The sequence below is a fragment of the Phodopus roborovskii genome, unplaced genomic scaffold (assembly GCF_943737965.1).
Source record: "Phodopus roborovskii unplaced genomic scaffold, PHOROB, whole genome shotgun sequence".
NCBI classification, from domain to species: domain Eukaryota; kingdom Metazoa; phylum Chordata; class Mammalia; order Rodentia; family Cricetidae; genus Phodopus; species Phodopus roborovskii.
This window is the reverse complement of record NW_026126583.1, coordinates 3,755,096-3,772,239: the sequence shown is the minus strand read 5'-3', so window position 1 is coordinate 3,772,239 and position 17,144 is coordinate 3,755,096. Positions and strand designations below refer to the sequence as shown.

At 41.6% G+C, this 17,144-nt stretch overlaps 1 protein-coding gene across 1 annotated transcript; it reads left to right on the top strand.

Annotated features, from left to right (window-relative positions):
• The first annotated feature begins 1,131 nt into the window (after positions 1–1,131).
• Serpinb5 (serpin family B member 5) lies at positions 1,132–15,267 on the top strand. Its single transcript, XM_051203905.1, has 6 exons — positions 1,132–1,302; positions 3,335–3,472; positions 6,533–6,650; positions 8,255–8,397; positions 13,217–13,384; positions 14,758–15,267. Exons 1-6 carry the CDS (start codon positions 1,135–1,137, stop codon positions 15,148–15,150), a joined length of 1,128 nt encoding a protein of 375 aa, XP_051059862.1. The 5' UTR covers positions 1,132–1,134; the 3' UTR covers positions 15,151–15,267.
• Positions 15,268–17,144: the final 1,877 nt, after the last annotated feature.

Genomic DNA, 17,144 nt, shown 5'->3' with positions numbered 1-17,144 from the left:
ATTCTGAACACCGATCACACCAAGAATTTGCTTCTTGATTTTATTCTCTTGTCTTTGCATTTGTAATTTCTGTTTAGGTCTAAGATGCTTGTAATTCTGTCTATGTACTTGACTCTAACACACTTGTGGGGCCTGGCTAAGGAAGCCTTTGACCTCGAGTACTAAAACTATGTCTCTAACCTTGGCATACACATCCTGCTCAAGATATGTAATGGTTTGCTCTCTGTATGTATACCTGTTATCTTTCATTTTTGTGCATCTGTATCTGTATTTTCTTTTCTGTTCTTGGAAAGACACTTGTCACATTGGATTAGCCCCATCTAACTCTAATGTGACCCCAGTTTAATTAGTTAAAATGGAAGAGACCTACTTCCAAACAATGTTAAATTCATAGTATTAAGAATTAGGAATTCAGTGATTCTTTTTTTTGAGGACAAATTTATACACTTAATAAATATTAAATAGAACAACACAAAAGTGATACAATTACTTTTTGATATACAAATTACTATTTTGCATGATTTAACCAAATATTAATTGGAATATGTGCTTATAAAATTAAGAGTTTTAAGCTTAGCAGTGGAGGTGCATGCCTTTAATCCTAGCACTCGGGAGGCAAAGGCAGTCCGATCTCCATGAGTTCAAGGCCAGCCTGGTCTACAAAGTGACTTCCAGGATAACCAGGGCTGTTACACAGAGAAACCCTGTCTAGTAAAACCAAAAGCAAGCAAGCAAACAAACAAACAACTCCCCCCAAACAAACAAAAAACCCTAAAAAATAACCCCAAGCAAATAAACCAACACAAGGGAACTGAGTTTTGCTAATGCTGCCAGCTGCTCTGGTCACTTGCTGAGGAGTGGCACCATGGCTGGCCACCTGATGCTGGTCACAGTGGCTAAGCAGAACGTGAGATGTGGAGAACAGCACACACAGAAGACACCATGTGCCTCAAGACATTTGCCCAGAGGTTTCTTCACGCCTGCCTTTGTTTTGGAATTTACCAAAAGTTTCTTCTTGTCTCCAGCCCAAGATCATTGCTTCCCAGAAGTAGAACTCTTATTGCTGTTGGCAGGATGTAGCTGGGAAAACACTTTGTATCGAAATTAAATTTTGTGCTTGGTTTCAGGCCCACGATGGATGCCCTGAGACTGGCAAATTCAGCTTTTGCTGTTGACTTGTTCAAACAGCTATGTGAGAAGGAGCCACTGGGAAACATCCTCTTCTCTCCAATATGTCTCTCAACTTCCCTGTCGCTTGCTCAAGTGGGTACCAAAGGTGACACAGCAAATGAAATTGTTCAGGTAAGCTGCCCGTGCTTGTCTAGACTTTGAAAGGGGATAATTCCTGGAATTCATAGTCTAAGATAGCAAACGAGTGGCTGGCACTATTCAGGACTGAGAGCTACGCCATCCCCAGGCCTTTTCTGTCTACTCTAAATGTGAACGCTCACTGATGGGTAGCATGGTCTATATTTAGACTGGGTACCAGGTTGGATGGAGAATATGGGGATTTGACAGGTGTTCCTGCCATTCCCCAGTGTCTGTCAGCAGGTCACACAACGTCTCTCACCTGGCATGTTTGAAGATGGATCAATGACTTATTAATACTCCATTGCACATACTCTTAGTAAATGGGAAAAGTTGTCCCCTGCCCCCTGCCCTATATTCAGAGAAGGAAGCACACACTTTATTAATAAAGAACACACACTTTATTTAGAACATCAAACTTAATATTAAGATGTGAGCTCAATTGCATTCTACCCTAGAGTATTTCCAATCTCAGAAGTAACATTTTAAATGATCTGCTTTCAAACTGGAATAGATCAAATAAATTGCATGCACATATGTTTTAGAACCCTGGAGGCTTGATTATCTTACTTGAGAGACATGGACTAAAGCGAATTTCCCCGGGCAAACACATACATATGTATATAGATGTTTCTGAGTTTCTTTTGGGCTATGCTTGATTAGTTTTGTAACGTTTTGGACCTTCAACTGAGCTGATTTCCTTGACTGCTGTTTCAGGACTTTACAAGTTCGTAGCTCCAATTCAGTTCTATTATTTTCTTTATGCAGATTGATGTAAGGTTAAAAAAAACCCTTTCTTTTATACAAATTTATTGCTATTTAAAAATCATCAGTATCCACACCATTATGACTCATACATGTTGGCTAGGTCAGGATGAGACTGTGAGGCAGAGGAGACTACTTCAGTCCTGGCCAGAGGGGTTGTATTTTCCTATTTGAACTCATCTCCATATGCTAAACACTCAGCTTCCCCTCTTCACTGCTCATCTCTTTGTCCAGAGGCCTGCAAGGGCTGGGGCGGGGGGTGGCTATCCCTCAACCACAAGAAGATATTTCAGTGCATGCGATATATCTGTTTTTACCAGCACAGCTGGCCTTTTATAAGCATTAATTTTTCTTAATTCTTGAGAACTTTAATATATGTATACAATGAAACATGATCATACCCATCCCCATTTAACCTTTCTAACTGCTTTCAAATCCCCCTCAACATGGCCTTTACCAAACTTCGTGTCTTTTCCCCTGGTAATCTACTCCGTCCAGTTAATGCTGCCTATATGTGTGTAGGTGAGAGGCTATCCATTGAGGCATGGGAAACGTGCCGGTGGCTATGTGTTCTCTCAGCTCTGAGAATCCCCTTTTGCAGTGGGCAGCAGCCAGGGCTGAGATGCATAGTTGGTCAGAGTTTTGATATAAGAGACAGATTACTCAGTACAAATGGGACATCTTTCTTGACTTCTCTTGCCCTTGCAACGTGAAGGCTCAGAAAATGTGGAAGAGGAGGCAGAAAGAGTGTAAGACACAGAGGATGTGGAGAAGTGCTGTGAAATGCAACTTCTGGACTTGACATGGTTAGAGCACCCATAAACTCCCAGCAGCGGTGCTTATCTGCCCAAGACCTCAATAAGACTGGTCCAGACCAAATGCTGGCATAGATAGGGAGGGACTACCAATGCCTGGGTTTATTTTCTTTCTGGTTTATTTTCTTTCTTTCTCTTTCTTTCTTTCTTTCTTTCTTTCTTTCTTTCTTTCTTTCTTCCTTCCTTCCTTCCTTCCTTTCTTTTTTCTTTCTTTCTTCCTTCCTTCTTTTCTTCATCCTTCCCTTCATCCCTCCCTTCCTCCTCTCCCTCCCTCCTCCCTCTCTCCCTGCCCCCCCCCCCCCCGCCCACTTCGTTCCTTTCTTTTTTAGAACATGGGATCTGGGGATCCAGTTCAAGGCAGAGCACTGCATCTCCTCAACCCCCAGACCAATGTTTTGTTTTGTTTTATTTTTGTTTTTGATAATGGATTTTTTTTTTTCTAACAGGTGCTTCATTTTGAGAACGTCAAGGATGTACCCTTTGGGTTTCAAACAGTCACTTCTGATGTAAATAAGCTCAGTTCCTTTTATGCTTTGAAACTCATCAAGCGACTCTACATAGACAAATCTCTGAACCCTTCTACAGTAAGTTGTTTATAACAGCCCTGTTGTACGCTGTTCCGGAAGGTCATTTTTCCCTGCAGGCCACAGCTTGTCCCAGGATGGTTCTCTCACAATGTCAGATAGTTTGAGGCTTTTGAAAGGAAAGAAGCTCCACTGCAGATGTTGGATGTTGGCAGATGAAACAGGGTTACATCTGGCTAGAAATACAGAAAAGCTTGTCCCCCACCCTTACTTCCTTTGGAGAGAAGGGATAATGGAAGGGCCAACTATCTAGTCCGTGGATCTCCGTAAGGGGCTCAGAGCGATGGCCTGAGGGTGTCTTGTACTTCCTAACTCACTTTTCTGATGGATCAGATAGCTTTTAGAATCAGTAAGAAAATAACCACCACAATGACCAGTTTTCATTAGATGTGAGTCGGTGCTGTTTTCCTAGACTAGTTGGAAGGACACTGTACAAAGCTTCTGTAGCCATTTAAACCAAGACATTTCTTGAAGCAGCCATGTGAAGAGCATTGGGGTCCCCTCTTGTTAGACCCCAGTGTCTAGCATCATATTTTTAAGATCTTTATTTTGACATGTAACCAACATTCTTGATAGCAGGACATTCCCTTCTCTGGTAATGTAGAACCGACTCAGCTCCTGTTTCTGTGGTCACAATTTCAACCTTCTAGATTGCTAAGCTAAATGTCCCCCCCCCCCCCCCCCACAGCATGACAGTGTTCTACATTCCATGTTTGTTTGTGTGAGAGATCTTTGACAACTAAGTTACTAGCTATTGTTGTGACTTTACCCTAGTGGCTTGAAGACACATATGCACCACTATTTTTGTTCCAACCGTCACCTAGGAAATTAAAGAACATTGAGATGAGAGTTTCAGCTGGGCATGGAAACATGTTAAAAGCTCCCCAAGTGATGCTTAAAGATGTGTTGTTGTTGAGAGCGGAGGCTTTTCATTTGCAATCTTTCTGATGGTCTTAGGTACTGACTTAGGCCGGCTGCCTCCATCAGTCCATGGTTGGCTTTCAGTTACCTGGAGCTGTTAGCTGGCTTACAGTGTTGCTATAAGGAAGGAATTCAAGGACAGAGTGACGTGGCATCCAAGTCATGTTAGCTTGGTTGGACTTCCATTCTACAGTTAGAATTGCTTCTGTGAAATTTTTCTTTTCCTTCTTTTTCTCTTCCCCTCTCTTTCCCTTTCCTCATTTTCTTCCCTATTCCACCCTTCCCTTCCTTTCTTTCATTTCTTCTTTTCCCTTTCCCCCTCCACTCCTCTCCTCTCTCCTCACCTCTCCCCTCCTCACTTCTCCCCTCCCCTATCCCCTCCCCCCTTCCCTTCCCTTTCCTCCCCTCCTCTCCCCTCCCTTCCCCTTCACTCCTTTCTCATCTCCTCCCCTCCTCTCCCCTCTCCCCTCCTCTTCCCTCCCCTCTCCCCTTTCCCCTCCCCTCCCCTCCTATCCCCTCCCTTTCCCCTCCTCTCCCCTCTTCCCTCCTCTCCCCTCCCGTCGTCCCCTCCCCTTCTCTCCCCTCCTCTTTCCTCCCCTTTCCCCTTCCCTTCCTTCTCCTCCCCTCCTCTCCCCTCCCCTCCCCTCTCCCCTCCCCTCCTCTTCCCTCCTCTTTCCCCTTCCTCTCCTCTTCTCTCCCCTCCCCTCCTCTCCTCTCCCTTCCCCTCCACTCCTTTCTCATCCCCTCCCCTTTCCCCTCCCCTCCTAGCCCCTCCCCTTCCCCTCCCCTCCTCTCCCCTCCCCTCTCCCCTCCCTTCCCCTCCCTTCTCCTCCCCTCCTCTTCCCTCCCCTTTCCCCTTCCCTTCCTTCTCCTCCCCCTCCCCCTCCTCTCCCCTCCCCTCTTCCCTCCCTCCCTCCCTCTTTACCTTTCTCATTCCTTCCTTCCCCTTCTTCTCCCTCTCTCTCCTTCCCTTCTCTTCCCCCTTCCCTTTCTCTTTCTCTTTTTGTGTTTTTCATTGCTTCTCCTACTATGTAGTACTTTCACATCTATTAGTTAATAGTACAAACAAATGTGCTCTGCGGAGCATCACCTGAATTTAAACCCCCCAAGTGCTTGTTTTAAGACTAAGTCCATAGCCTCAGATCTCTTGCATCAAGATCAGTGTGGGTAGGGTTTGCATTTTAAACATGAATTAAAGTTAGACTCACTGCTATTTCTTTATATCCCTGTGTTTCCCACCTCAATGTGCAGGGGAAACTCCTGGAAATCTTGCTACAGTGCATGGTCTAAATCAGTATATCTAGGGGCCTGGGAGTTCATTCTAACAAGGTGTCTCAAGTGATGCTTGACTTCTGATCTTTGGACCATATTTTGAGTGTCAGGACGCTAAAGAATATTCATTTATTTTTGCAAAGATAAGGAATTTCTTATTGTTTTCATTGCTGTTTCGTTATTTTTGACACATGTGTTCATCGTTTGTTCTTGTTGGTGTGATAACATACCTTCTAGAAACAACTTAATGGAAGAGAGACTTATTTTGCCTCTAAGTTTCAGAAGTCTGTGACTGCCTGTTCCCATTCGCTTGGGCAGATAGCATGTCAGTAGGAACATGTGGCAGAAGACAGATGTTCACATCAGGAAGGACCAGGAAGTAGAGGGCGACAGGAAGTGGCAGTGATATATTAGCTCCAAGGACCCCAGTGACCATTGTCCCCATTGTCCTCCAGTTAGATCCTATTTCCCAAAGTTTATAGAAAAATCTCAAAATAGTGCCACAAGCTGAGAACTAAGAGTGTAAGTGTTTTAGATTAAAACCACAACTACATGTTTATATCATGCATATAAAATATAAATAAATATTTTTGAAATAATTAGGATTTATACTTTATATATATAGTGTAGTTTCTTTTGTTTTTGACAGAGCAGATAGCCAATTGATAATTTAATAATTGATATGTCATAATTGAAGAAATAAAACATTTAATACAAAAATACTTATTTCTACATGAGGCTTCATATAGTGTGACCAACTTTTGAAAATGTATGCACAGTAATAGACACATAAGGAATTTGTTTTTTAGTACCATGTCATACTACATCTACAAAGCTTTGTGACTTTGTGAACTGGATGTTTTTCAGGAATTTATCAGTTCTACAAAAAGACCATATGCAAAAGAATTGGAAACTGTCGACTTCAAAGATAAACTGGAAGAAACAAAGGGTCAAATTAATAGCTCTGTTAAGGAGCTCACAGATGGTAAGTACTCTTTAGTGTTTTTCTATGAACTGAGTAAAGAGGCCTCCCTGCTCAAGAATCCTTGCTCCAAGCCTAAACACATTTAACATCTGGAAGCTTCCTTGGATATTTTTAGTATATAAGCTAAATTCTTTACCCATCAAGCCATGTCAACAACTTAAGTTTCTGGGCATTTCCTGTATCAACTCATTACTTGGGAAATTGTGAGCTTTGTTTTAGCATGCTTTGCATTGCTCTCTGACAAGCTGCCACATGCCCTGGTAGGGGCCCAGCTGTTCCTTTTGTAATGTGGCTTCTGGCAAATCAGGAAGCTAGGTTTTAAGACTGGAAATGGAAAGATGATCCTTGAATGTACTCCCAACAAAAAATTTTTACAGCTTTATCAAAACTGAAAAAGAAAGAAAGAAAAAAAAAAAAAAGACAAAAAGTCTTAGACAAATGTAAATCTAGAACAAAGCCAAATCTAGCAATCATAGTGGATGTTTGTCCCCCAGTCTCACACCCTCTGTTTCCTTCTCAGCCCCCTCTTTGCCCTTACTTCACCTCCCTCATTAAACGTCCCTGTGAGTTGTCTTACTTGCCAAGAAAGAATTGGAACTCAGATGGCTTGGATTGCATAGTAACTAGCTCTCCTTTCCTAGAGATGTGTTTATAGTGTTTGCACAGGGGGAGCCTTTGGGAAATAGAAAGTAATTATGAAGGACTGGCAGTCCCTGCTGGCTGTGGAGGGCTACGCTGCTGGGGGTGAGGAGACACTTCTCTTGAGAGTGCACAGCATGGCAACCCATTTGAATACTTCCTCATAAATGATGCCCACCTCTTAAGGCGGCGATGGCAGAACACTGGGCATTACATGAAAATTAAAGATTAGGTAAAGGACAGCTCTTTGCAAAAATGCTAGGTGCCATTCAAAATAGAGGCTTTTATTAAGGGGGTTTCATGGTTGTGCTCTGTAGGCTGTTGAGGTTGATTTAAGTTCTAGGGTAATTATAGCTGTGATCGAACCTGTGGATGTTACAGTTGACCTTGAGTCCATCAGCTGACTACAAAGAGTGAGCTGGGGAAAGCAGTATAGAATTGTAGGGAAAGTGGTACTTCTCATCTGAGCACAGTAGGGCAACTATTGACCCCTCTGAATATCAGTTGTACTTCTCATCTGAGCACAGTAGGGCAGCCATTGACCCCTCTGAATATCAGTTGTACTTCTCATCTGAGCACAGTAGGGCAGCCATTGACCCCTCTGAATATCAGTTGTACTTCTCATCTGAGCACAGTAGGGCAGCCATTGACCCCTCTGAACATCGGTTTTCTCAACTGTAAGTAGAAAACAGTGAGGCAGTGTGTGTGTGGAAATGCTGAGCACAGCCAGTCGTGAAGAAGCTCATGTCTACTCAGTTTGCTCAGGCTGAGTGTCAGAAAGGGCTTTCTTCTCTCTGAGATGTCTGGTCTGGCGTGGCAGGAGAACAGAAACAATTCTAGATTGAACAGCCTCGGCTCCCAGTCCTTCCTGGTGTGACATTGATGCCCAGTAAGCAAACAAGCCTGCAGCAGCAGGCAATGTCAATGAATGAGTGCAATGTCTGGTTTTCTATAATCATTTACAGGCCACTTCGAGAACATTTTATCGGAGAACAGTGTAAGTGACCAGACCAAAGTCCTCGTGGTTAATGCCGCCTACTTTGTTGGAAAGTGGATGAAGAAATTTCCTGAATCAGAAACAAGAGAGTGTCCATTCAGAGTCAACAAGGTATGTGCAGCATGAAGTAGGAAGTACGTTTCAAAGTCATGGCAGTGGAGAAGGGCACATGGATGGCTCTCAGCGTGGACAAAGACTTCCAGAAATCAAAGGAGGGAAAAGGAAAGGAAGGAAACATAGAAACTACTCTGAAGGCCTTTGTGTTATCAGGAAAGTTAGAGCAGTTAGGAATTCCTGATCCAGTCCCTTTACTTATTTTATTTTACACACTAATCCCAGTTCTTCCTCCATCCTTCCTCCCGATACTGATACCCTCTGCTCCCCCTCCTCCCATTCTATATTTGCTCCTCAGATAGGGTAAGGCCTCCTATGGGGAGTTAACAAAGTTGAGAAAGGACCCCCTGTGTCTAAGCTGAGCAGGAAATGTGCCCCAAAAAGCTAATTCATGTACAAGTGAAAGATCCTGGCCTCACAAACTGCCCAGGCTACCCACTGTCACCTGCATTCAGGGGGCCTAGCTCAGGTCAGCTGTTTCTGTGGGTTTCTCAATCCTGGTCTTGACCCCTTTGCTCGTATTATCAATCCTCCCTCTCTTCTACTGGACTCCTGGAGCTCAGGCCAGTGCTTAAGCTATGGATTTCTGCATCTGCTTCCATCAGTTACTGGATAAATGTCCTATGATGACAATTTTGAATCTCCTCCTACCTCTCCTTGAATCCTCCTGGTCTCCTAGCCTATCTTGCTTTCCTATTGGTCAACAGGGCTTTATTCATTAACCAATACGAGAAACATATTTACAGAATGACATCTCCTGTCACTCTCCCTCCCATACTCCAAATTCACTGAGGAGATCTTGTCCCTTTCTCCTTTTTGGGGGTCCATGTATGTTTCTCTTTGGCTCCTCCTTGTTTCCTAGCTTCTCTGGGGTTGTGGATTGTAGGCTGGGTATCCTTTGCTCCTTGCCTAATAACCACTTATGAGTGAGTACATACCATATTTGTCTTTCTTGGTTTGGGGGTTACCTCACTCATGATGGTTTCTTCTAGTTTCATCCATTTGCCTGCGAACATCAAGACATCATTGTTTTTATACTGCTGAGTAGTACTTCATTGTGTAAATATACCACATTTTTCTTATCCATTCTTCCCTTGAGGGACATCTAGGTTGTTTTCGTGTTCTGGCTATTATGAATAATGCTGCTATGAACTTAGTTGAGCAAATGTCCTTTTGGTATGAGTATGCATGTCTTGGGTATATGTCCAAAAATGGTATTTTTGGGTCTTGAGGTAGGCTGATTCCCAGTTTTCTGAGAAACAGCCATACTAATTTCCAAAATGGCTGTACAAGTTTGGAGGAGTGTTCCTCTTACTCCACATTCTCTCCAGCATAAGCTGTCATCAGTGTTTTTCATCTTGGCCATTCTGACAGATGGCTAAGGATGTTGAGCTATTCCTTAAATGTCTCTCAGCCATTTGAGTTTCTTCTCTTGAGAATTCTGTTTAGATTTGTACCCCATTTTAAAAATTGGATTATTTGGTATTTTGGTGTCTAGTTTTCTGAGTTCTTTGTATATTTTGTATATCAGCTGTCTGTCAGATGTGGGGTTAGTGAAGATCTTTTCCCATTCTGTAGGTGCTATTTTACCTTGTTGACCATGTCCTTTGCCTTACAGAAGCATCTTAGTTTAAGAAGGTCCCTTTTATTAATAGTTGTTCTCAGTATCTATGCTACTGGTGTTATACTTAAGAAGTGTTCTCCTATGTTAATGTATTTAAGGGTACTTCTTACTTTCTCTTCTATGAGGGTCAGTGTGGTTGGGTTTATGTTGAGGTCTTTGATCCACTTGGACTTGAATTTTGTGCACAGCAATAGATGCGGATTTATCTGCATTTTTCTACATGCTGACCCCCAGTTATGCCAGCATTGTTTGAGGAAGATGTTTTCTTTTTTCCATTGAAGAATTTTAGTGTATTTGTCAAAAATCAGATGTTCAGGGTCTTCAATTTGATTCCATTGGCTCACCTGTCTGTTTTTATGCCAATACCAAGCTGTTTTCATTACAGTAGAATAGAATAGAAATAGAGTTTGAAGTCAGGTGATGCCTCCAGAAGTTCCTTTATTGTACAGATTATTTTGGCTATCTTGTTTCTTCCCCCTCCATATGAAGTTGAGTATTGTTCTTTTGAGGTCTATGAAGAATTATATTGAGATTTTGATAGGTATTGATTGGATTTTGTCAAAGGCTTTTTCAGCATCTTATGAGATGATCATTTTTTCTTTCAGTTTGTTTATATGGTGGATTACATAGTCACTTCACTTTTTTCTCATTTCTCGCTTAGCTATTGATTAAAACCTTCCTTCCCCCTTTGGTAGAGCCCAGCCTAGCCCAGCCCAGCCCCACCCCTCCCCAGCCCAGCCTAGAGCATTTAAAATATGCTTTGAGGCATTGGTTGACTATGAAGAAAAAAAAAACAACATAGCTTTACTCATCTACATTACCAGGAGTCTTTATAGAAAGAATTAGAAGCTTGTTTTTGGGGCAGTAGTAGTGGGTGTTTGCCTGGCCCCATGACTTATCTACTCTCAGGTTCTTCATGCTAGAACCCAGGAGAAAATCACTTTCAGATACCAATGTGGCCCAGGTTAGCTAGAGTGGCTTCCATAATTCCCCAATTTCTCCCACAGACTTTATGTTCCTACTCCACTCACCCCAAATGCACTTTTCTTAAGACAAATTTGCTTTCCTATTTCCTCCATTAGTGCCCGGACTTTGTAAGGTTAGGGCTGTGCCTTCTTACCTCAGTGCCTACAGTGTCTTACAGCTAAGCAATCTGCATACTTTTGGGTGAATAATCAATCAATTTTCAAAGGTCAGCCCTGATTTTTTTGAGACAGCCTCATGTAGTCCAGGCTCGACTCTAACTTTATACCCCCAAATGACTCTCTTGCCTCCACGTCTTCAATGCTGGGGTTGCAGGCCTGCACCACGACACTTGGTTCTTGTATTGCCATGTATTCAAACCAGAGCTTTGTGCATGCCAGGCAAGCATTTAACACACTGAGCTGCATCCTCAGCCCAAAAGATAAAACACGACAGTCCGTGATTGCATAGTAGTTCAGGGAGGTAGAAATGCTGTTACTGCTCCTAATGGATGCAGTATCTCCCAGGGTGCTGGCTGAGTGGGCAGATGATTCTTCTTACATTTTCTCTCCTTGAACTTTTGACTGCCTTGGACTTACCCAACAGCTAGGGACAGGACTGGCTGCCCACCAGATGTGTGTCGTTGACAGCTGTCACACTGTAGACACCTTAGACACTGCAAGTCCACCCGCAGTCTTTTGGCATGGCTCCGGACATTCGTAGTGCTGTCTGTCATTGCGAGCTGGGGCAGCATGTACTTTGCAGCCTCTGCTATCACAGGGGCAGGGGTCACCCCACTGTCAGTCATGTCAGGATGACACGGTTCATTTGATTGATGGTTGACACTCCTCCCTGGGACAGGCAAAGGGTCCCAGAGTATGAGGGAAATCTCAGGCATGTGGCTCATGGTGTCTCTTGTGAATTCCCCCCGGGGTCACTTCATGAAATGCCCGTGGGTGGGACTTGGGTTTTGGTCATGTTAAGATCTGTAGTTTTTATATCTGTGGAAGTGCCAAAGCATGTTTCTGAAGGGAGAGGGAGGATGCGTGCTCTCCTTTTATTCCTAAAGTCAGGTGACTTCAGAGCCTGGAAACCTAGACCATGAGCAGGGTTGATGTCATGTAGTTCAGGGTCTGCCTAACAGGCAGTTAAATTTGACTCTGGCCACATGGGGAAACACACTCCTTTTGAATACATCCTATTAATTCTCTCATTTGAAAACCACATTTGCCAGTCACTGAATGTTTTGAGAAATGGTACTAAACTGTTTCTCATGTCCCTTGGTGTCTCCTTTAAGGGCTAGACTACAATGATGAAGTTATAGTAAGATCTTTATGTGATTTCTATTCTGAATAATTACTTATAGATCTACAAGTTATATACACCTATTCACCTATTTTCCTAAATGCTTGTGAGAAGAAATGGTTCTGGGTTAAGACTTTTTTTTTTTTTAGATTTTGTAATATTTCCATTTATTTAATCAATTATCTTGGGAGTTGAACCCAAATCTAAGAAATTTGTTTATATTTTATATACATACTAGAGACATAGTTTGAAAATAATTTTATACATTTTTCTCTCCCTCGCTCATTGTCTCTTCTCCTGTGTGTGTGTGTGTGTGTGTGTGTGTTGCTAAAATGTTGAAACCAGAGCTTTGCACTTGCTAGGCAAATGCTATACTCCTGAGCTCTGTCTTCAGTCTATGTTTTTTAAGACACGGTATTTCTATGTAGAACAAACCAGCTTTGAGTTTGCTATGTGGCACAGGCTTGCCTTCGATTTGTGATTCTCCTGCCTCTGCCTACAGAGTGCTGGGATTACGTGTGCCTGCTAACATACTCACATTAATTCCCACATTTTGATTGCTGTTTGTCATATGACAGAATCAAATCATCCTATTTTTCCTTTTATATGTATATATAAATATAGTAGACATAGTTTTATAATGAGCACATGGGATAATAAAGTACATGAATGACTTTCAAAGGAAGCCATAAGTGTTTCACAGAATGCATACAGTATGGAGTCTCCCGCATACTTAAGCCAACAAGAGGAGTTTGTATATTCACATTTCTGTTGTCATTTCTATCTTTATTTCTGTCTCTAGCATAAAAATCTGTATCTATGTTTGTATATATGTATTTATATAGTTGTGTATGTACGTGTGTATATTTATGTATCCTTTTGTAAATTAAAAAGTAATCCTTTGAAAATCTTCTCTTCTAACAGACAGACACCAAACCGGTACAGATGATGAATCTAGAGGCCACGTTCTGTTTGGGCAACATCGATGACATCAACTCGAAGATCATAGAACTCCCCTTCCAGAATAAGCACCTGAGTATGCTCATCGTGCTACCCAAGGACATAGAGGATGAGTCCACAGGCTTGGAAAAGGTCAGGAGGCAGCTGGGCACTTAGTAAAGAAGTGGGAGGTAGAATCCAGGGGGGCTCAGAGAAGTCTGCCATATCTCTGTCTCACACACCTAGCCCAATCATCTTCCAGGGCTTTGAGGTCCATGCTGTATCTTTTCTTCTTTAAAGTGAAAACAGCCAACATTTATTTACGATGGGGCCAAGGTTGCTACTAAGTTCTTCAAACAGTGTTCTCATTTAATTCGTATGACATTCCTAAGAATTGGAAACTATTACCATGCTCATACTTACCAATGAGGAAGGGAGTCAGAGAGGCGAGTAACCAGCTGGTGGTCACGTGATCAGTCAATGCCAAGAAGACCAAGAGTTTGAACTCAAGGGGAAAAAGAGCTCTCGGCCTGTATTCCATGCTTAAGTGGTGAATGAATAGGACAAGTAGCCCATTAGCTACAAAACTAGTTAACGAAGGTGATTTTTTTTTATCCTAGTAATTTGTAGCAAGTGAAAGTGAAAATATTAATTGAAGAACAATTGTAGACCAATAAAAGAATAAACTGTTCCTTACCTATTAAAAAATGCACTTTCATTAGCTCGTGACCTTGCCACGTCCTTGGCTTTCTCTTGCACCAGGAGAGTTAACACTGGTGAAACATCGTTCCATGTTAGTGACAGGGTACTGTCATTCTTAGTGCAATCACAGGAAGGTCAAGGAGCAATTTAACTTCATTTGCTCCATGAAGAATTTTATGACTAAGTCATTTTATGCTTCGTTGCATATCTATCTTTTAAAGCAGTTGAAATGGTTGCACTCATTACCTGCGGTCTTAAAGAGCAGATCAGAGCTAGTTTGAGTTCCCATCATAAAAAAAAAAGAAAAGGAATAACTTTTAATTAACTTTGGTGGTAAGCCTAGGCCATGGATAATAGGAACTACTTTGTAAAGAAATTATAATAAACAATCAGAAGATCTATACAAAAGCTTCTAATTTTATATTTATTTTACTGTGGTCTATGTAACATTATAATCTATGTGTGTTTATGAAAAGCCTACTCTATAAGCAAATAAAAGTCACGCTCTCAAACATTGCTCAGGAGAGAGCCTTCCTATGGGGTGGGGAAGAGACGACATTTGGTGGCTGGTGGATCCTATATGAGGAACTTGCTGGGTTATCCAAACCAAACCAAAGTTGATTTAAGTTCTTTAAAACTGGACTTATAGTAGCACTTTGTGTTTTTAATCAAGCTAAATCTTTCTCCTTCCTTCTTTCCTTCCTTCCTTCCTTCCTTCCTTCCTTCCTTCCTTCCTTCCTTCCCCTTTCTCTTCCCCCTCTGTCTTTCTCTCTCACACAACCAAAAGTCAATAAAATTAAGTTCTTTTCCATTTTGTCCTTCAGATTGAAAAGCAACTCAACCCAGACACACTGTTGCAGTGGACCAACCCCAGCACCATGGCCAATGCCAAAGTCAAACTCTCCCTCCCAAAGTTTAAGGTGGAAAAGATGATTGATCCCAAGGCCAGTCTGGAAAGCCTGGGGCTGAAAAGTCTCTTCAATGAAAACATATCTGATTTCTCTGGCATGTCAGAGACCAAGGGAGTGGCCCTATCAAATGTGATTCACAGGGTATGCCTAGAAATAACTGAAGATGGTGGTGAGTCCATTGAGGTGCCAGGATCCCGCATTTTGCAGCACAAGGATGAATTCAATGCTGACCACCCATTCATCTATATCATCAGACACAACAAAACACGAAACATCATTTTCTTTGGCAAATTCTGTTCTCCGTAAGTGGCAGGGCTCTGCCAAGTCTCAGGTAGCTTGTCTGTAGTTGCAGATCTCTGTAAACTTTGTATGCAGACAATTGTTTTCTATACAATAAATTGTTAATTTTGCTGAATCAGGAAACATTTGGTACTTGTCATATGTAGCCTTCACACTAACAGATACTTCTTTCCCAATTCCTTCTTATTTTCCTTTGTCAAAGAAAATGGCACATATTTGTAATGAAACAGAATCACCTTAGCAGAGAATGTGTGTTCTTCATTTGTCAAAACATCTAGAGCTAGTGATGGAAGTGCAGTTCAAGGGAATTCCTATAACTGTAATGTGGAGGGTATTGTCCTTGGAACTTCACTTTTCTTCACTGAGATAGAGTAACTTCTGCCAACATGTTCTAGACATTTTCACTTTTTTAATGCCTTAAGAAACTCTAGAGTATGGGACCCACAAGAGTATCGTTTTCCAGTGAAATTTCTGTATGTGTCATAATGCTGTGGGTCCAGAAGTCTTCATGTTAAACCCAGAGAAACTGTTTTTTTTCAAGATCTTAGTGGGATTTTTTAGAAAGATGATATGTTGTAAATACTATATATTATGGAACTCTACAAATACAATCTGAAATATCACCCTGCTGTAAACCCTTCACACATACACCTTTTTCTTTTCCTTTCTTTCTTTCTTTCTTTCTTTCTTTCTTTCTTCCTTTCTTTCTTTCTTTCTTCTTTTTTTTTGGAGACAGGGTTTCTCTGTAGTTTTGGAGTCTCTCCTGGAACTCGCACTGTAGACAAAGCTGGCCTCAATTCAAAGAGATCCATCATACTTTGCCTTCTGAGTGCTGGGATTAAAGGCATGTGCCACCACCTCCCAGCTCAGCCTGTAAACCAATACTTTAATATTTCTGCCAAAATATAGACTATTCATACAAAGTAGGTACATAAAGATATTTCACAAGTGATCAAATATTTTCCAAAAAAAAAAAAAAAAAAAAAAAAAAAAAGATGAGTAAGTTGTCAGCTCATTCTAGATCTTGGAGCATTGAATAAAGAATTCTGGGCCCATTTTAGCTGAAGACTAAGACCCTGGGGGGTAGTTCATTGGCTTTCTTTTTCCTAGCTGCCATACCTGGTCATTTGGGTGGTGCTGTTGTTGGCAGGGCATCTAGCCAGATCATAAGGTTCTAGACATCTCCAGCACCAGCAATTTAAAATCTACAGGGATTCTCTTGGTAAAAGAGTTTTGTGGCTGTGGCAGGAACTTTCCTTTTTGTCTAATGTGACAGGGGGAAAGGGAAGGGACCCCAAACCTTCAGAAAATACAAACAGAACTATTTAAGTACCCATGATCCTTTGGCAAAAATTATTTTTTTCAAATCTAGCTATTTGATAGCCGACACAAATAATTTATAAAATGATTCTGGTAAGTAAGTTGTATTGCAACCTAAGCTAGCGTTTTAACTCACCCCCAGAAGGAAGTATTTACTGTAGTCTGTCTGGAACTAGCTTTTGTAGACCAGGCTGGTCTTGAACTCACAGAGATCCTCCTCCCTCTGCCTCCCGAGTGCTGGGATTAAAGGCATGCACCCCCAATGCTCAGCTTGCTGTAGTCTCTCTTAAATGCCCCCCCCTAATCCATTGCCACTTATTGTAAATAAGGTCTTCTTTCTTCTGAAGGCCCAAATGGTGACTGTTTTTCTGTGCTATTGATAATAAAATATTATTGAATTGTGTGCCTTGTTCTCCATTGGCTTAGAGTTCCTACCTTGAAATAGAATCAAGACACCCCTTTATTGTAAACATTTATATATGTAAATACCTTCTCAGAGGCGGTTAATGTGGACTAAAATGAATACAAAAAAGTTATGCTATTATTCTTTCTCTGACCACTGGCTGTTATAATCTGCTTATTCCAACAAAGAAAAGACCAGGAAGGTGTCAAATCAGTTAATTTATAAAGTGTCAAATCATTTACGTTCTTACAAGTTATTCTCCCTCTCTTTTCAAATT

Bases quoted from the DNA above. Each gene is read 5' to 3' on its own strand.
- Serpinb5 (XM_051203905.1), top strand. From the start codon at position 1,135: ATGGATGCCCTGAGACTGGCAAATTCAGCTTTTGCTGTTGACTTGTTC. The intron at 1,303-3,334 runs GTAAGCTGCCCG...TTTTTCTAACAG, and splicing joins CAGCAAATGAAATTGTTCAG to GTGCTTCATTTTGAGAACGT. The intron at 6,651-8,254 runs GTAAGTACTCTT...AATCATTTACAG, and splicing joins TGTTAAGGAGCTCACAGATG to GCCACTTCGAGAACATTTTA.